At 41.1% G+C, this 18,715-nt stretch overlaps 2 protein-coding genes across 2 annotated transcripts; one reads left to right on the plus strand and one right to left on the minus strand.

The window, feature by feature from the left end:
• Window positions 1-485: 485 nt before the first annotated feature.
• On the plus strand, window positions 486-10,146 carry slc35e1 (solute carrier family 35 member E1). Its single transcript, XM_070831863.1, has 6 exons — window positions 486-828; window positions 3,040-3,110; window positions 7,445-7,582; window positions 8,434-8,559; window positions 8,669-8,914; window positions 9,639-10,146. The coding sequence occupies exons 1-6, from the start codon at window positions 501-503 to the stop codon at window positions 9,864-9,866; spliced, it is 1,137 nt and encodes a 378-aa protein (XP_070687964.1). The 5' UTR covers window positions 486-500; the 3' UTR covers window positions 9,867-10,146.
• A 6,314-nt stretch (window positions 10,147-16,460) lies between these two features.
• Window positions 16,461-18,674, minus strand: LOC139202426 (prostaglandin E2 receptor EP4 subtype-like). Its single transcript, XM_070831905.1, has 2 exons — window positions 17,709-18,674; window positions 16,461-17,174 (listed from the first exon to the last, which is right to left on the minus strand). The coding sequence occupies exons 1-2, from the start codon at window positions 18,657-18,659 to the stop codon at window positions 16,842-16,844; spliced, it is 1,284 nt and encodes a 427-aa protein (XP_070688006.1). The 5' UTR covers window positions 18,660-18,674; the 3' UTR covers window positions 16,461-16,841.
• Window positions 18,675-18,715: the final 41 nt, after the last annotated feature.

Here is an 18,715-nt window from a genome sequence, read left to right on the forward strand (position 1 = left end):
TTTTGAGATGAACTGCCAGAGTGAAATAAAAATGCAGCAAACCGGCAATAAAGTAAATAATACTGTAGTTATATATGATTAATATTTATTTTTGAGTAGTTGTTTATGTGTTTTAGTGGTCTCATTTTGAACATTTTGGGTCTCCATGTACAGTATTGGGAGATTTTCATGTTTTGGGAAAATGGGGCATTTTAAAAGGAACACACAGTAGCTTTTCTTACACTTCCTGAATGGTGAGCCAAGTAGGTCATTTCAAAGTTTTAGTTTTAGTATTTAAATGGCAGCTTTTAGAGTTTGATATTCAAACTCCAAAATCAACCATTTTAGGTGCAGCTCCCAGCAGTCCCATTTTAGAAACTCATGTCTGTGAGCGGCTTTTATTTTGAAAGCTGTGACCGGAAGCCGTGAGATTTCTTCGTCGTTGGTGTTTGACGGTAGAGTCCTCCTCCCCCAACAGCCGACACTCACACCGCCGGTGACTCGTCACTCCGCGCTGGAAGATGGCTGCGGCGGACCGGCCCCCGGTCAGGGAAGGGATCCGGATAGTTTTCCTGTGTGTGGGCTGGTACACGGTCAGCTCGGGGGGCAACATCGTCAACAAAATCATCCTTAATGGATTCCCGTACCCGGTCACAGTCTCTCTGTTTCACATCATCTCTATCGTCGTCTTCCTTCCGCCGCTGTTGCGGGCATGGGGAGTCCCCAAAACAGAACTGCCGAGCAGGTACTACCGGTGGTACATCCTGCCTTTAGCCTTCGGAAAATACTTTGCTTCTGTGTCGGCTCACTTCAGCATATGGAAAGTGCCCGTTTCCTACGCGCACACTGGTGAGTTCAGCGTGTTTGTGTTAAATTTAATAATAATGTGAGGCCACAACTTGATGATGTGTCCGTCAGCTGATGTTAGCTACGCGGCTAACGCTGGACAACTCGGCGACACCGACATTTGCCCAGCGTGTGGGCCCCGGTTTGATGTGGCGGCCAGGGGGTGCAAGCTTTCACCAGATTAATTAACTTAACTCTGGTCCGCTAACTGCAAATTATCCAGCTTTAGACTCGGTTTAAGAAGAACAAAGTGGCTGCTTGTTAGCTAGCTAGTCAACTTAATTATACCAAGCTACGTCAGGGGGGAGGGTCCATCACTGAACCTGCTCTGTGCTGCTGTGAGCTCCTCAAACTTTGATCTCAGACTGCCAGATCAGATCACAGCTCCCTGTTTCTTCGAGGAAACCCAATCTAAAGTATTATTAGGTTACCTGGTGTGGAATTAAATAACGCTAACTGGCCTAATTGAATAGACTTAACTAGCCTATAAGCTGCACACAGTCGCCACTTTATTATTAGAAGCTGAAAAACTTCTGGTCCTATGGCTAAAACTAACAGTCCTTGAATAAATTCATCCTTTTAAGAAGGTTATAATGTTCAGTTTTTGTTTAGAGACGTGCTTATGTAACTTTTTGGTCTTTTTGGAGGCTGCAGTTTGTGGTGAGATCGGTCTAAAATTGTGCTCACCCTGTTTATATTAATATTACTGATTTAGTCAGGGTACAGCTGATAACAGAAACATCCCTCAGTATAATGCCACCAAGTTCAACCACACAACAGCATACAGTCTACAAAAATCTCTTTTAAACAGTTTAAATAAAACCTGAACATAACCGTCATGGTGTTATGATTTATTTTAGAGCTGTTGTATGACTACATCTGACTCTATTGTAAAATCTGTGAATAAAACAGCCCTTACAAGTTCAAATAATTTCTCTAACCTTGAAGCAGAAGTGTGTGCACTTGAAATCAAGCATTTTTTGCAAGTCTAAACCAGATCACTGGTTATGTTTGGACCAGATTTTGGAACTGTTAGCATTTATTGCAGGACTGTTATTAGACAGCATTAGTTTTAGCTAAGTGTACCTGAATAATTATAATAATCATAATAAAAATAAATAAATAAACTCAGTCAGTCAATAGTGTGTCTTAACCTCAAATCCACTAATTAAACTTGAAGTGATAACTGTTCTTCTCATGTTTACACCCCTGATTTTCTCCCCAATTTGGGAGCCATTGCTACCATTTCAACAAAACCTAAATCCATCAACATTCTGAATTAGTTTTTGCTAATTAAGAGAGTTAAGTGGATGCTTTTCATTTGTCTCCATCAATGCTTGTTCGGCCACTTGCCGCTAATTAGCTGGACAGTAAAAAGTTGCAAGTTAGTTCAGCAATCATGCAATAAAATGCACCTTCATGAAGGGTGTAGTGTTAAGAGAGGTGTAGAATTCAGCTTTATGATCATGATCATTTTGGAGGCTGTGGTTTGTGGTGCTGTTAGACCTGTATTGCTTTATGGTGAGAGGTGTTCCCTCATTGATATAACTTGGGTGGAGAAAATACTATAAACACCCCTTGATATAATGAGATGAAGTTCAACAGCTCCACAGGCAAACTACAGCCTCCAAAATGATCATGATGTTGAATCAGCAGATATCCAGTATAAATATTTGAGCATTATACCCCTCATATTCGGTGTATTAGTTTTAGCTAGGTGTACTTAATGATTAACAGGCCAACCAATTATTGAAATAACCCCCACAACCTCTAATAGTTTCTCCTAACTTTTAATAGAAGTAAGTAGACTTTAAATGAAACTAGTTTTGACCTCCTCTAAACTATTTCAAATAACCTTCATGGTCTTTGGATCCAATTTGGGAGTCACAGCTGCCGTCAATGATATCTTTAAAATTTGAAAGTGCATGCTTTACTTTAACTAGCTTCTCTCCACCCCTCTTGAGTAAAACTCTGTCGTTGTTGGTGACGCACACTAGGCTAAACCTAATAGCGTGCCAGTTGGTGACACATTGCAATATAGGCAAGTTGAGTGTTTCACAAAGGTGTGACTGATGTGGGAAGATTACGTATTTTATAGACCAAACCTAATCATTGTTGCACCTTCAACCTGCTGCTGAGAAATGAAATTGTTTGTTTGTCAATCAAATGAATGAATTGGTAAAATTCTCCCTTTTCTATCTTTTGCTTTTTCAGTCAAAGCCACAATGCCAATATGGGTTGTGCTGTTGTCCAGAATTATCATGAGGGAGAAGCAAACCACAAAGGTGAGTGGGATCGACACAGCAAACCAGGCACAAGGCCGCTCTGTTTCGGCCTGTTTCAGCAGTGGTGATGTGGCACCGTACTGCGCCTGTACTGCGTCTCATATTACAGCCATCTGCAGGGGCTTTTGTCCCTGGCGTTGATCAGATGCTCGGTGGGAGAGCGGAGGTCTGGGGTGGTTGGGGAGGGAGGGGGCACTAACTTTTTTTAAATTTTCAGCAGAAGGCCGCATTCACCTGTTAAATCCCCAAAGTCACTCACCTTTTTTCATATTATAGGAGCTATTTGTGTTCATGCATGGTCTTTGAGAGGCTGTTTTCCGTCATGCAAAGTATTTTGGTATGCAGTGTGAGAGTGGGGAAAGGCCTCAGTCAGGTGGTCGAACATTTCCAGACCAGGGGGCAGAGTTATATGAGAACTAGAGGAAGCATCAGCTCCTATTTTCTGGCTCAGAGATGCAGTGGTTTTGGAAAGAGCACCAGCTATGTGTGCAAACCTTTTGTTTGATGTAAATCCACCAGCGAAATCAAACCCAGTGGGATGAGTTACACCAGATGGACTGGTATATCAACTTGAGTCGAAGAAATTGAGTACATCCTAGAGTGCATGTGACTGCACACGTTTTGTCAGCTTGATATTGAATAGCACATCTTCAGACTTAAACCTTCAATAAGTCATTCTTAATCACAGATTGGGCAACAAAAGTTTGTCAAATGGTAACATGATCCAGGGCTTAAAGTTCTCATGCACCATGCCTGACTTCAGGCATAGAGCAGTTTTAAATTCATATAATACTTGATTTAGTTCATTGTAAACATTTCCTTCTGGACAGCTTCTCAGGCTCACAAATATTTCTTGCTGTGTTCCCTGTATGATCATATCACTGCATGCAAATTATGTGGAGCTGCAACTAAAGATGATTTTCATAAGATAAGACATTCCTTTATTAGTCCCATGATGGGGACATTTACAATTTCTTGCCGATCATTTTCTCTAGTAATTGATTAGTGATTGTGAGAAAACGATGGAAAATGTCCATCACAGTTTTCCAAACAAAACATGTCTAAAAATGTCCTATGTAGTCTCTTCAAAATCCTAAAATATTAACTTTACTATGATACTATTTTACTATTACTATACTCTCTCAATGATAAACTAAGTATCTGCTTCTACTTGGTATTAAAAAAAGGATTGGGGGCCCAATCGCCTGATCGTGGCTCCACGAAGTTCACAACTTCAGTACAGCTCACCTTACCATCTTGCCAGTGGAATATTTCACAGTCAAAGTTTGCTGAACGTGAATAAGGAGACCTCTGAGTCTAACGTCAGCTTGTCATGTTTACCTTACATTTGGCAGTTCAGTATTCAGACAGGCTGAGTCCACAGACGGGAGGCGTAGGTATTGATGACGTGTTACTGTGTGTGTCGAGATCCTGCCTGAGGGGCAGCAGCACACTCGAACTGTACTGATATTTATGTTTTATTTGATACAGATACAGTACACATAGAGAAACAGCGAAATGATGCAGGTTTAATTGTGTTTATAGCAGATTCTAATTTGCAACACCTGTCCATAGAAGGGCATGTATGAAAGTAAAAGATGAAAACAGTGAGGTATAAGGATGATAAACGGTACATCAAGATATAAGACACACATTACATGAAGTACTAGACCCGAGTACAGGTTTGATGTTGAATTAACCAGACTTTGGTAGTTCTCTTAGTTACGTTATTTGCTTTTTATCTATGATTTCAGTCTGTGGATTTAACTACAGGCTGGTTTGCTTAAGACCAGGCAGCCAAACCAGAGCTCAGATGTGAGAGTATCATTGAATATAAAACCAGAAAGCCACAGTCCAATGTCAGATTTCTTATCTTGAAACATCTGAGGTTATCCGTGATCATTTTACAAATCTTTTTAGCACCGCTTTAAAGTCTGAGAATCTAAGATTACCCCAAAATATTTCACCTCTGTTACTTGTTGAATCTGTTCAGCTTTAATTCTTAACATTAACAATCAAGTATTCTGCTGCAGGTCATCTTTCAATGGAAAAGCAAACAGACCTTGTTTTCTTAGTGTTAAGTGTCAAACAGAAGGCATCAAGCCAAGCTGATACTTTTTAAGTTCTTGGCTAGCGTTGGTTTGTGTTTCTACTTCACTCAGCTTTGCTCAGAAATGACCTGTTACAGTCTAGAGTAGACAGTCGGGAAATCCAAAACATCTGCACAAATACAAACATTAAGTACACCTGTGTAATCTAATGCTGTCCAATCCAACAGCCACGCCATAACATCAGAGCTCATAATGTTCCGTTTTGTTGATATTTCCAGAAATGTGTAAATTCAGTTCAATGTTTATCACTGAGGGCGTTGGACTGGACTAGAACATATTGAAAGGTGTTTATAATTCTTTGTCCTTTCCCATTTACATGCATGAGGTTGACATTAGTAGATATTAGATATTAGTAACAACATAATGCAGCCCAGTCAAGTATCACCTTTAACTACAACATCAATGCCAAAACATGCAACAGTACAAAAAAAAACATAACCATGATAAAAGCAGACTTTATGGCATTTTAACTTTTCCCTTTTGAGTGCAGAGAGCCTTCAGGGGGAATTTTCAAATTAAGGTGGGGTAGCTGAAATGGGACAGAAATCTAGGCCTCTGCCAAAATAGATTGCAGCCTGTCTTAATTTTCATGGTCACAAAAAAGAACCAGACAGGCACCAGCCACTTTACAGTCGTGTATTTGTGATAAAAGGATAAGCAGACCAGCATTTACTGGCATGCTCCGTGTGTGTGTGTCTTTCCATCCTGATGGTGTTGAGGAAGTTGTTGCAGGAGCTGCTCTGCTTCCTGGTAGTGCATCCTGTCAAAGATGTTTAATCATCAGCCAACAAATTAAGATCTGTTTGATTAACATTGTTTGCATGCACTGGGGTCAATTCCTGACTAAAACAAGCGCCCAATCAGGGTTTTTTTAACTTTTCTTTTACTGCCTCTTCTAACTTCTGTTTCCTTTACTACGGAGTTCCTCATTCTTGTTGCAACATCACTTTTTTCTGTAGTTTTTGCATGAGACAATGAATCTGCAGAAAGTTGGACCGTTTGATGCCAGTAAAGTGGAGGAATAAAAGTCCCCAGTGCAGTGTTTTCTCATTTTCACTCTGTGTGGTTGGTTTTGAATAGATGGAGTGGGTGGACAAGTGGGTTTCATAATCGCTGCAGGTCTAATCGTTTCTCATGATCCCACATTTTCAACAAATCTTGCTGTTGATATTTATGATAGTTTCAGCCCATAAATGTGGTCCCCTATAGGAGAGTTAGTGTGGCCAGCTGCATCCTTTAAACCTGGGCTTGCTGGTGATGCTGTTTTCTCATCGTCATCAGTTTGAATAGATTAATAGTGTCCCTGCACTACTTTGTGGCTTTTTGCTGCCAACTGTTTGTAAAGCTATTTCCTCTGGGTTTTCACTTTTTTTGTTCAGAAGGTTAAAATGTAGCCGTGCTTTGGATTTTAGGTTTGGAAAAGTTTTTTTAAAATGTCCCCTTACATTTTCTATACAAAACCAAGCCTGAAATAACAGCTACAAATAATGCACTGCTATTCTATTGGCCTGTTGAAGTTACTGTGATAATGATTTGTTGATGCATAATTATTTTATTTGAATTATTGGTGATTAAGATATCACCAAATATTAGATGGAAACAGGCCACTCATGTTCTCACTCATTTTAGCAGGGATGCAACTAACAATTACTTTCATCATTTCTATAGCCGACAGATAATTTTCGTTATAAAGGTCTATAATAGAGCTGCACCAATTACTTGATCAACCGATTAAGTTCCTTTTTAAACAAATATTCCAAAAATTGATTCGTCTAGGTTCTCAAATGGGAAAATTTGCTGCTTTTCTTGGTTTTGCATTATAATGAATAGGAATATTTTGGGGTTTTTTGACTATTTGTTGGACAAATTAAGACATTCAGTGGGGTCACCTGGTGCTCTTGGAAATTGGCATGTTTTTCACTGTTTTCTAATATTTTATAGACTAAATGATAAATCTAGAAGTGATATCAATCAGAAAAATAATCCTTAGATGTAGCCCTGGGCTATAAAATGTTAGACAACAGGTAACATTTCCAAACGCCTGAGGAGGCATTTTCATATTGCTCGTTTTATCTGACCAACAGTCCATAATCCAAAGATTGGAAGTGATTGGGAAAGACTCCGAGGAAATTATGTTTTGCTAATTTACTGTAGTTGAAATAACGTAAGTAACGTGAGTGTTGTTTGTATTGGCTTCTGCTGACTCTGTTGTCCTTATCACAGGTGTACATCTCGCTCATCCCCATCATTGGTGGGGTGCTGCTGGCCACAGTGACTGAGCTGTCCTTTGATGTCTCAGGACTAATCAGTGCTCTGGCTGCCACACTCTGCTTCTCTCTGCAGAACATCTTCTCCAAAAAGGTAACTCATTCTCACGCTGGTATGTGCTACAGGATCTCTGCACTGAGGAGGTTGGCTCTGTGTGTGTGAATGTGAGAGAGAGTGTGTGAGGGTAAAATGCAGTCAGAAGAGAGAAGTGGTTCTGTGTTGAAAAATCAGCAGTAACTGAATTTCACCAGTGGCCAGTTGCTGCACTTCAAAGCACAATTCCTTTATTTTTCCTTTAACTCTGATCTTATGTACGTGGTTGCTGCTGTCATGATTTGATTATTGTGTTATCGTGTATTTACCGGTAAATACGAATGCCCTTGTATGTGCTTTGTTTGGTTATCACGTTTGCGTTGGTTTATATTGAATTTATTATTTATTTATTGTACTTGTGTTGATGCTGTTTGTGATTGAGAGTGATGTTTTAGAGCCCGGAGAAATCACCTATAACATCTTATTTTTACTTTTAATACATTAAGCTGAGTGGCTTATCTTAATGTACAGTTCAGATCTACAAGATTGACAGAAGATTTGACAGATTTGTAAGACATTTTACTGACGTTAATGTGACTTCCAATAAGAATATTCTCTGGACAACATCACCGGCTGCCACTTTTTCATGCAAATGAAACCCACAATTTTAGATTTTTTGGGGTATCTCTTGTCATTTGGTACAAGCTGAACTAAATTCCTCTCACACTAAATGGACTGTTTTTTAGGTTGTTATTTAAAACTTGCTCATGATTTGCTTACGTTCGATAGGACTATAGTGGACATCAGAAAGTATCTAAACAGAGAAAAACCAAGTCTTTGCATCGCTGTTTCTTTGGCTAGTACAGTTGTGACTTTGCTTTATTTTTCCACCAACCTTTTCCCTTGTAAAGGTGCTGCGAGACACAAGGATCCACCACTTGAGGCTGCTCAACATCCTGGGCTTTAATGCTGTCATCTTCATGCTGCCCACCTGGGTTCTGGTGGATCTTTCTGTGTTTCTTGTTAACGGGGACCTGGTGAGTAGCAGCAACAGCCACTTCATACCACCTGTTGCGGTGGATTTCAGCAGCACGCGGCTCGTTTTATGACCCTGAACGTAACCTGTCTGCACTGCTCTCCTCACAGTCGGAAATCCCAGAATGGTCGGGTACCTTTTTCCTCCTGCTTATCAGCGGCTTCTGCAACTTCGCTCAGAACGTCATCGCCTTCAGCGTACTTAACCTCGTCAGCCCGCTCAGCTATGCCGTCGCCAACGCCACCAAGAGGATCATGGTCATTAGCATCTCACTGCTAATGCTTCGCAACCCGGTCACCCTCACAAACGTCCTGGGTATGATGACGGCCATAGTCGGAGTCTTCCTCTACAACAAGGTGAGTCACCCCGACTACTGCGGTGAATGAACGGATTAGGAGGAAGAAAAGAGGAAGCAAATGAAGGGACAAAGAGCTTGAATTCATATGCAGGGAGTGAGTTGGTAGCTAAACGGTGGGGGCAGAAGTTAAAGGAGAAAAAAATATATCTTCTGTTCTTTTAATGGGAAACTCTTTATCAGCCAGCACATATTACATATATATATGTTGTGCACCAGTGATGATGTTCATGTGACAGATTGATATCAGCAGATTCCAAGCACTAAGTCACTCTGCTTACAGTTGTTGTTGGGAAAAAAGTCTCTCCTGGGCCTTATTTTGTGGTATTACATTCATTAATATTTGCATAATAATGCAGCTGCCACCATGTGCTCTACATATTCTCTGTTTCACTTAATCACTGTAAATGAAGCAGAACATATATAGACTATTCTATATATGTTCTTCTTAATTTACAGTTGTTCATTCGTCATCCGTAAAGTGCTTGGCATTCTGCCTAAAAGCAGCTTTCCATATCTGTTGCTCTCATCCAACTTGTTGCAATTTGTCTTTGACTTAAATGTAAAAAGTAAAGTTATAATGTGCTTTATTTATCCTCTTGGGGAAGCGTTTGACCCACCCACACTATTTAGGATCAGTGGGCAGCCATGGTGCGGTGCCAGGGGACCAACTACTAAGACACCCAGTCATTTAAAATCCATTTGCCCTTCTCCACTGCCAACAGGCCAAGTATGACGCTAACAAGGAGAAGAAGCTGCTGCCAAGCTCCAAGCAGGACCTGATGCCCTTTGACAACCCGGCGCTGGAGAAGATCCAGGCCAACGGGTCAGTGCCTTTCTCCCACGGCTCAGAGCAGCAGCACAGCTGGAACAACGTGCTGACCGACCACTTCCAGTACAGCCGGCAGGCCTACACGACAAGCTACAGCAGCAACCACCAGTATGTGGTGTAAAGGAGGGGGCTGTCCTCACTCTGGGTCGCTGTCGTAGACTTAACTGTGTGTAGCCGCCCTCCGAGCAGTGGGTCCTTTCAGCCCTGCACGAGACTGAAGGCAAGTGCTGTTTGTTGTGGAAGAATGAGACGAGTCGGTCAGTGACGTGACCTCTCCCACGCTCCTCCGTGTCTAAACTTCACTTTCTGACAGCTTCGCTGTATGTCATTGTTTATTTATTACTTCGGTACTGACTGTAAGGGACGTCTGAGAGAAAACAAAACTTAAATCACCTGTTTTCAGACATTTTGGTGACAGATTCAGCCATGTTATCCAGCAGGTGGACATGTAAAAGATAGTTGATAAATGATTTGCACCTTACTGTCTGGAAATGTCAGTTTTGTTTTCACAAGCAGCCATAATTTGTTCTGTTTCGGGTTATTTGGTTCATTTTCAGAGGAAAGGATGTCAGCTGTCATTTATCGTGAACGCTAACTTGCACCTAAACAAGTTTGTCTGTCATGTTACATTTTGTAACAAACAAAGCTCCGTGGAAAGCCATCACATTTTGGTTTCAGGCATTTCATGTTCAGGATTGTCATTTTTCTTCATGAGGTACTTGTAATGACTTGAGGCTAGAGGCATGGATTTATCGATGCCAATACTTTGTTTTATGCCTAGATTCCTGCAAAACGAATTTCATTTCCATTAGCCTCAGTTGTTCTTTATGTTTATTGTTAATTGGCAAATGATAGCATACTAGCATGCTATAGTGAACATGGCAGACATCATGCCTGCTAAACATGAGCATGTTAGCATCGTCATTGTGAGCATGTTAGCATGGTAACAGTAGCATTTAGGTAAGCACCGCTGTGCCTGAATACAGCCTCACAGAGATGTTAGTTTGCCTGTACACAGTCTGTTTTCAGTGTAGATGCAAATGTGACTGCACTCACTTTCCAAAGTTGTTCAAAATTACAAGTGCCTGGTGAAGAAAAATGCCCAAATTTCAAAATAAAAGCTCAGATAAAATTTCAATGTCCCAGTCGTCGTCAACAAGTGTTTTTAATTGGCACTGTTTTAGAACTTGCTATCCTGAAATGGCATTTCAACACACACACACACACACACACACACACACACACAAACAAACAAACAAGGCCTCTATGGCTTTGAACAAAGATAAACTTTCATGACAACCAAGAGTGAGACCAGTTCTGTGACACAGAACAGTCAGTGACCTCCCACAGAGCTATCCTTTTCCCCAAGATAACAAATAAGTAAAAAACCATATGTTATCATGGACCATCAATGTAAAAAGTCATCTTAAAACTAGATCAACCAAAACAAATCATCCTCTCAGTACGCACGACAGCAGCTGCAGACTGCCAGGATGCTCATGTTTCATCTTCCTTAGAGACTCTAACCATGTAAAATGTTATAGAGGTGTTAAAATTGAGTTGAATTGTTTGGAGTTGAAGAGTCGATCTGAAACAATAGTCTTTTTAAGTAATTATTGGTATTTATTGATCTACGAAGCTTCTCAGGCAGAGTGAGATTTTCTCTCCTGTCAGGCGATTTGTTCGCCTGAACCAAAGCTGCTCTGTCATGTTTGTGTTTTTTTTTTAAACGGAGGCCCGGTTCAAGTTTGCACATCATGAAACAACTGAGAAAGTGTTATGCAGGTTGTGAGTGTCTGTCAATTGATGAATTTAAAGCATTTTTCTAATATTTGTGTCAGACTGGAAAGACTCCATTCAAAATCAGAGGTTTTGGTTTGTGCAATTACAACTGTAATTTCAGGTAGACAAGAGGTTTAATGATAATGGTTGGTTAGTGTTTCAAAATTGATAAATTAGTAATTAATAATCGTTTATAATGAAAAGCCCTTTTCACTGCTTGAACTCTTTAATTTAGTATTTTAATTTCTCCCCACAGGATAGCTTGTGCTATTTCGGATGCACACTGAGCATCGTACTGCTGCAATATACAGTTTTTATGTTTTTGTGACCCAAATGTCTCAGCATCTGAAATCAACATTGTGCTTCTGCTCATTTATTTTGTAGGTACAGTGCACATTAGCTGTGCCAGATGTAGCGTGTGAGCTTGTTTTTCCGGCTGTAGTCCCTGGTAGATGTAGGTAAGGGGATAATGCAGTTATATTCTAATAATATGACTTTTTTTTTTACTGTACTATGTTTGCCTTCTTTGATAAATTTAAAACACTGTCACAGTATTTAGTCTGGAGAAAATTCCCAAAAGAGCTCTGTGAGGGCGGTGCACTCTGGGCTTCCCAGAGACAAACTAGTATCAATAACTGTCTGTTTGCTATTTTATATTTGTTCAATTTAAAGAGCAAACTAGCTCTTGAGATGGTTTGTAGCAGACATTATTTGTAGGGTCTTGGGAACCTGTAGCTGCTCTGTTTTTCTCTAGCCGAGTGGGAGAAAGCTACTGTTTTGGAAGATAACAGAACATGAGGTCCTGATTAAAATAAAATGATGAAAAGTTGGCTGTTTTTACATGAATTTACCAGAAAAGTAGAAACCCCCCTTTGTTGAGACATAGTGGATTTCAGCCCTGGAGTAACTCCACCATATTCATATCTTTAAGACTGGTGCTGTAGTTGTTTGTGTGTTGACTGTTGTACTTTTTGAGGCTCTACTTTGTTCTGCTGGACTGAGTTAAACAGCATAAACAGAAACTCCTTTGAAATATGTTGCAGTCCACTACAATATCAAAAACGGTAGCCTGAAAAATAACAAATGAGCTGATTCAAAACTCTGAAACTACATAAAGGCTTTACCTGCTGGAATGTTTATGTTTTCAGTCGGGTTTTTTTAACCATTATGAAATCCTCAAAACGTCATCACCAACATTTTCTACATCAACATTGAATTGAATTACTGTGTCATGTGAAAGTGCAGAGAATTAACCGCCGCTGTATGAGTGGCTCTGTGATTGTTTGGCTTTATAGCTGCACATTTGTAGTTGTAGTAACTGTTTCTTATCAGCAGTTTTTTATCCAGGCGCCTGTGATAAACCCCAAATATGCCACCTTCCCAACACCAAACAGCAGGCAAATATACCGAGAGACTGGAGAACAAAGTGGAGCATTTAACGGCTAAAACCCCAGATTTTTAGAAGGAGTTAATAAAAACCAGAACTGAGCTCAAAGAAGAGTGGATATCATTCATGTGGTGGTGGCCAAAAAATATAATTTCAGTGTAACATCTCTTTTTAGTTTCTACCACTGTTAGATGAAGAAGCAGATATTTGAAAATACCAACCTGCTCAGATATATTACTGAACACTAAGCACCAGCAGTTGGCTTTGTTGTTTTTTTTTATCTACAACAGGTGGATTCTTGATAACTTAGAAAGCCGTCACTCTGTTGCCCTATATTTCAATACAAATAACCTCTAATTGCTAAAATAAAGTGCATATCTGCATATCAAATCGGTGCAATTAGTAAGGTGGAATGCGACATATCACGCACGCCGAGATGATTAGAGATTCGTTTTACATGAAGAACCAAGATCATCCATCAATGCGAGGGCCAACTAAACTAAAGAAATCACAATTTTTTTTTCAGCTGCTGAGGAATGTGATTACACGTTAACCAGCAGTGTCACGACAGACAACGTCCAAGCAACACAAAAACTATTCAACAAAGAAACAACACAACCCACTCATAGTTTAGGAATGTGATTTTCAAATACAATCTGCATTTCAGAATTTGTGCTCATTTGACAAAATTCTGTGTTTTTATCCAGAACCAGGCAGCAACAATCAACACTGCATTGTTTTATTCTAGATTACATCGGGAGAAAGCGGTGCAAGTCCTATTTGAACCTTTTGTGGTTAATCCCACTGCGCTGCTGCAGCTCATATTTTCAGACTTTTTACAATTTCTTCATGTTTTTCTTCATGTCCTTCCTCATGTTGCCAAACGCAGAATATAACCGTTTTGATGCTGATGCACCACAGGGTGGAGGCCTTGTTTGCTGGTGGATGAGATGTAAGAAAAATCAAGCTACAACACTTCAGACATGTGTTGTAGTTCATGAATTTCCTGTATGATTTTGTGCTGCTGGCTATTTGTTTCTGCACACCGAGCTCACTGGGAGAGAACGATGATGTGGATGTGGGCTCTCTCCTGTAAAGCTTTTTCGCTGGGATGTAAATGTTAATGACTGGAGAAAGGGGGAGGTTACTTTGTAAAACTTGTATAATTATTATTTTTGTGTGTCTTTAATGGATCTTGAGACAGAATTTTTACTTAACTGATGTTTATAGATTTTTATTTATGGTGTTAAGGTACAGAAATGTTGTACAGAAGTGCAGCTATGCACAGTCTTGTCTGCTTATGTTTAGTAAATGCTATTTTTAATTGTTGGGGAAAATAAATTCATTATGGAATACTGAACGTATTGAATCTCTCTACTTTTATTAATATAAAAGCAAAACACCAAGCAGATTATACATACAGGCTTTTTATTAACCTTTGAATGGGGGAAAGATGGAAATTTGACAACTCAATGAGTGTTTTCAGTCCCATTTTTCTGGATTTTTTTCAGCAAAGTAAGATTTCTTTACATATTGTACCAGAATATTTTGTGTGATTTAAGGAAAACAAGTGGTGAATGTGGTACCTGTCGGCTTCAGGTTCAACACCCAAGAACGATGTTGCTCTCTCCTGCGTGGCATCAAGGAACTGGTTCGCCTCAAGTAAAAACATCTATAACATCACTGTAGTATCTGGCCAGAACACATCGAGGCGAATGTCTTCAGGCAGAGTAGAACTTTAATTTATTTTGAAAACTCGATGTTTTTCTCAGGAGCTGAAGGAGTCCAAACTAGAGCTAAAAGTGTCATTAATAATAGATTTATATTCACCGGGCTGTCATTGGATGATGAAATGTTGCTGTGGGACTTCTAAGATGCACAAGCTTGTTTTGCTGTTTTCCTGCCCCCAGTGGGCAGCTTTAATGCAGCAGCAATTTCAGCTTCCTTGAGATCAGAGCAGGGAGGCATTTCAGAATGAATATAGCCACTTTCTTAAAGGCTTTCTCACGTACTTGATCATATCTAGTTTACAAGTAATCCTGAGTGAGTAAGGTATCAACTTGTCATATGAGTCTTTCATCAGCAGATGCTTTCAGTGCTGTGCATCTCCTCGAGCTGTCTGTTCCACCCCTGCATGGCTGAAATTTCCTGAACCCCTTGGTGCTCTTTCCAGTGTACGACATGCACAGGTAAGTTCAGCAGTGACATGAATCAAATGACAAGAGACCAAAAAGTAAGTGGATGGTCAGCTGAGCGTCTTACTGACTGTTTGCATGCTGCTTTTTTGCTGTCCTTCAATAGAAAGAGAACCTGATCTGAAAACTGAAGGCTGCTGACCCCATACGCACTGCGAAAAAGGTACACACTTTAATCTTTTCATTTCATAAAGGGCTCCTGTTTCATTGTCAGCATTTATAAATTTGAAACATATTCCGACAGATGATCATAGAGCAACAACTGAGAAAAAAGATAATCACTGATTAAGTTGTTGCCGTTGTCAGGACCACAGTGGTTGAGTTTAAATCAGTTATTAAGGTAAAACCTACCAGTGGTTGAAGAGGTATCCAGAAGTAAAAGGACGAGTACAACCATATAAAATGGCTCCATTACAACTACAAGTCTTGCATCAAACTACAGAAGTATTATCAGCAAAACATGCTTAAAGTATCACAAGCAAAAGTACTTGTTTTCAGAAAAATGTCCCCGGTGACTGATATATTATTATATGGAACATTATTATTATTATTATGACTAGTTTTTACGCAGTTTGGTAGTTTAGTCCAGTGGTTCCCAAACTACGGGTCGGGCCCCTCCAAAGGGTCATGAGATCAATCTGAGGGTCCTGAGGTGATTAATGGGAGAGGAAAGAAGGAAAAACAATACACAGTGATGCACAATAATAATTTTTTATGAAATGTTAATTTAAACAGTTATTGAAATGAAACCATACGAGAAATCTGGAGGGGAAATGCATCTATATATGTGTGTGTTTTTAATATGAATTCTTCATTAGAAAAGTAACAGTAAGTACAGCTGTCAAATAAATATAAAAAGTGCAATATGTCCCTCTTAAATGTAGTCAAGTTGAAAGTATCATAATATCTATATACTCAAGTAAAGTCAGAGTACCCCAAAATGGTACTCAAGTACAGTACTTGAATAAATGTATTTAGTTACTTTGCACCACTGAAGACTGCAGCAACATGAGCTCCAGTCAAGGCTAAAACAGTCAAACAGTAGAGACCAAAGACGCCAAGGTTCAAGCTGAGGTCTTTAATGCAAACATGCATCAGTAGCATTTAGTCAGAGCTCATATCAGTGTTTCAGATGTTTCCCACTGAAATGGATGTAACTGAGGGAGGATGGGGGTCCGAACCTGCCCGTACACCATGGAAAACATCTCAGAGGAGCAGCTGAGATGGTTCTCAACCAGTTTTTTAGTAAGATCTGACTCTTATGATGGCTAGAGCCTGTTGTGTCTGTTAAATGAGTCACTGGTTGATTGAACACAGGCTGCAGGTGAAATGAGCTCCGTCTGTAGGAGCTGTATACTACTTGAGCTTGATGTGGGCGTGATGGTGAGCAGGAAGCCGGAGCTCTGACTGCATGAGGTGAGGCTGGGTGACAGTGAAAGGCACAAAATTAAGGCTCAGTCACGTCTTACTGCTGCACTTTTGGTAAAAACATCTGAGGCAGGTAGCTTTTTCTCATCTGTCCTGTGTCACCGCAGGAGATGTCCACTTTCATTTAATCCCTCAGGAGCCCTGAGTGCCCTGTCCAGCTGTGAGTCCACAAAGTCGTCACAGTCTTTGCATCCTGCCGACAACAGCCCTGAAACAAAGTCTCTGGCTCCGCATCGAGCTGCTTGCAGCGTGAGAAAGCAGCAAACATTCCTAGATGTCACGTCATAGATGTCCTCAGTGTGTTTTAAGTCTGGCGGAGGCTCTCTGTGTCGTACGGAGTGAATGTGACAGTGGCGGGCAGCTGAGTAATGATGTTTGTGTTGCACATCAGCTGGGTGAACACATGGCTGTCCCTCACGAGTTCAGGATAAAACAGACTTGATTGTACTGTAGTAGGTGCATTACTGCGCGTGCTGCTGGCTCGCCTCGATAAACTGAGTAGCCGACGAAACAGAGACCTCCTGAGGAGGATATAGATCCAGGGGTCGAGGATGGGGTTGACAGAGGCTATCCGGATGGCAGCCAGGTCAGCTTTGGAGTCATCTTTCAGCATGATGCGGTTTGCAAACACACGGATCTAAAAGAGAAAAAAAGTTATAAATAGCTCAGAACTTCATACCACAAATAAGACTTTAGAAACTATTTTTGAGGATTCCCAACTCAAATTGAATCAAATCAATGGCATACTTTGATGATACAGTAATTTAGTTACAGGAAAGTCAACAATAAAGTATTCCTGATTATCAGTGCTGGGAAATAGCATAATTTTCTCTCAGTACACACAGTTTTAAAGTACTTGTACTTTACTTAGTGTTGCTTGTTTATAAGACTACTGCACTTCAATTACCTGACCGTTTTAATTAATCTGTCCAGGAAGGTATAATTAACTCCCCCTAGCCCAGCAACAAAATTAAAATGCTGTTTACACTATAATGCTACTCTTTTTTTTTAACCAGGTCTGAATGCTTCTTCCACCACTCATTAATTTCCACTACACCTAAACCTACACACATGCTGCTCCATACATTTGTACAGGCAGAGGGGATTGAATGCAACATCAGCAGCCAATGCAGACCAATTGCTGCTTAATTACAGTCCCACATTCACTCACCACTAGCGGGGCCGAACAGGCCAGAACCACCACGGAGGTCATCACCAGCACCGCGATCATCTGCGTCTCTGCGGCCGAGGACAGAGCCCTCCACCTCTCCCGGACGCTGGCTCTGGTGACGGGCCGCTGCACGGTCCTCTGCCGCATCAGCAGCAGCGCTCCGCACACCGCCAGGTTGAGCACGATGGTGCCCAGGATGAGCAGCAGGCTGACGACCCCGTACAGCACGGAGTAGGCGGCGGGCAGGGGCTCGTGCGTCCTCCAGTCGATGAAGCACCAGGTCCCGGAGGACTGCAGCTGGCTGCTCGCCATGCCCGTCATCGGGAGGCAGCAAAAGAAAATGTGACTGATGTAGATGAAGACAAGGAACTTCTGCGCAAAGCGTCGGTCCACCCCCCACCGCTGGTAGGTGTACGGGCAGCATATGGCCAGGTACCGCTCTGCTGCCATGGCGCATATGATGCTCAGTCCTGTTAAGCCGAAAAACAGCAACAAAAAGGAGTGAAACTCGCACACGTGTCTCTCCTCCAGCACGTGCTGGTCCAGGTAGTTGGCTATAGTGAGCGGACTGGCCAGGCAGGTGCCCAGCAGGTCCGTCACCGCCAGACCGCACACCAGCGTGTAGAAAGCCGAAGATTTTCTCTCCTGTTTTGATACTGAAAGAACAATTATCGCGATTAAATTCCCAATGGCGCCGCCAGCAAACATAAATATTGGTAAAGCGATTGCTGTCTCGACCCTGGTAGTTTGTGACTGCTGCACCAGCGTCTCGTTTCTGGAGACAGATCCGTGCGTAAAGTTGTGGGTCTCCATTTCCAAATACACCCACAGGCTGGTGTTAGTCAGCGATATTCCCTTTGGTCTGCTGTGGATTTGGGAGAGCATTTCCTTTTTAACTCCCTGTAGCAGAAGATAAGGAGTCAGCAGGGGTATTTTCGCTGGTAGTCTCATCCCCTCTGCTTTCCAGTAATCCAGATGTAGTTAACTGCAGATGGTGGTTGCGCACA

Source organism: Pempheris klunzingeri, chromosome 6 (genome assembly GCF_042242105.1).
Source record: "Pempheris klunzingeri isolate RE-2024b chromosome 6, fPemKlu1.hap1, whole genome shotgun sequence".
Taxonomy (NCBI): Eukaryota; Metazoa; Chordata; class Actinopteri; order Acropomatiformes; family Pempheridae; genus Pempheris; species Pempheris klunzingeri.

What these genes read in the sequence shown, in the direction of transcription:
- slc35e1 (XM_070831863.1), top strand. Translation starts at nt 501, where the DNA reads ATGGCTGCGGCGGACCGGCCCCCGGTCAGGGAAGGGATCCGGATAGTT. An exon ending in CGTTTCCTACGCGCACACTG is followed by an intron (nt 829 to 3,039) that starts GTGAGTTCAGCG and finishes TTGCTTTTTCAG; the next exon opens with TCAAAGCCACAATGCCAATA. An exon ending in AGAACATCTTCTCCAAAAAG is followed by an intron (nt 7,583 to 8,433) that starts GTAACTCATTCT and finishes TCCCTTGTAAAG; the next exon opens with GTGCTGCGAGACACAAGGAT.
- LOC139202426 (XM_070831905.1), bottom strand. Translation starts at nt 18,659, where the DNA reads ATGAGACTACCAGCGAAAATACCCCTGCTGACTCCTTATCTTCTGCTA. An exon ending in CCTGTTCGGCCCCGCTAGTG is followed by an intron (nt 17,175 to 17,708) that starts GTGAGTGAATGT and finishes TTTCTCTTTTAG; the next exon opens with ATCCGTGTGTTTGCAAACCG.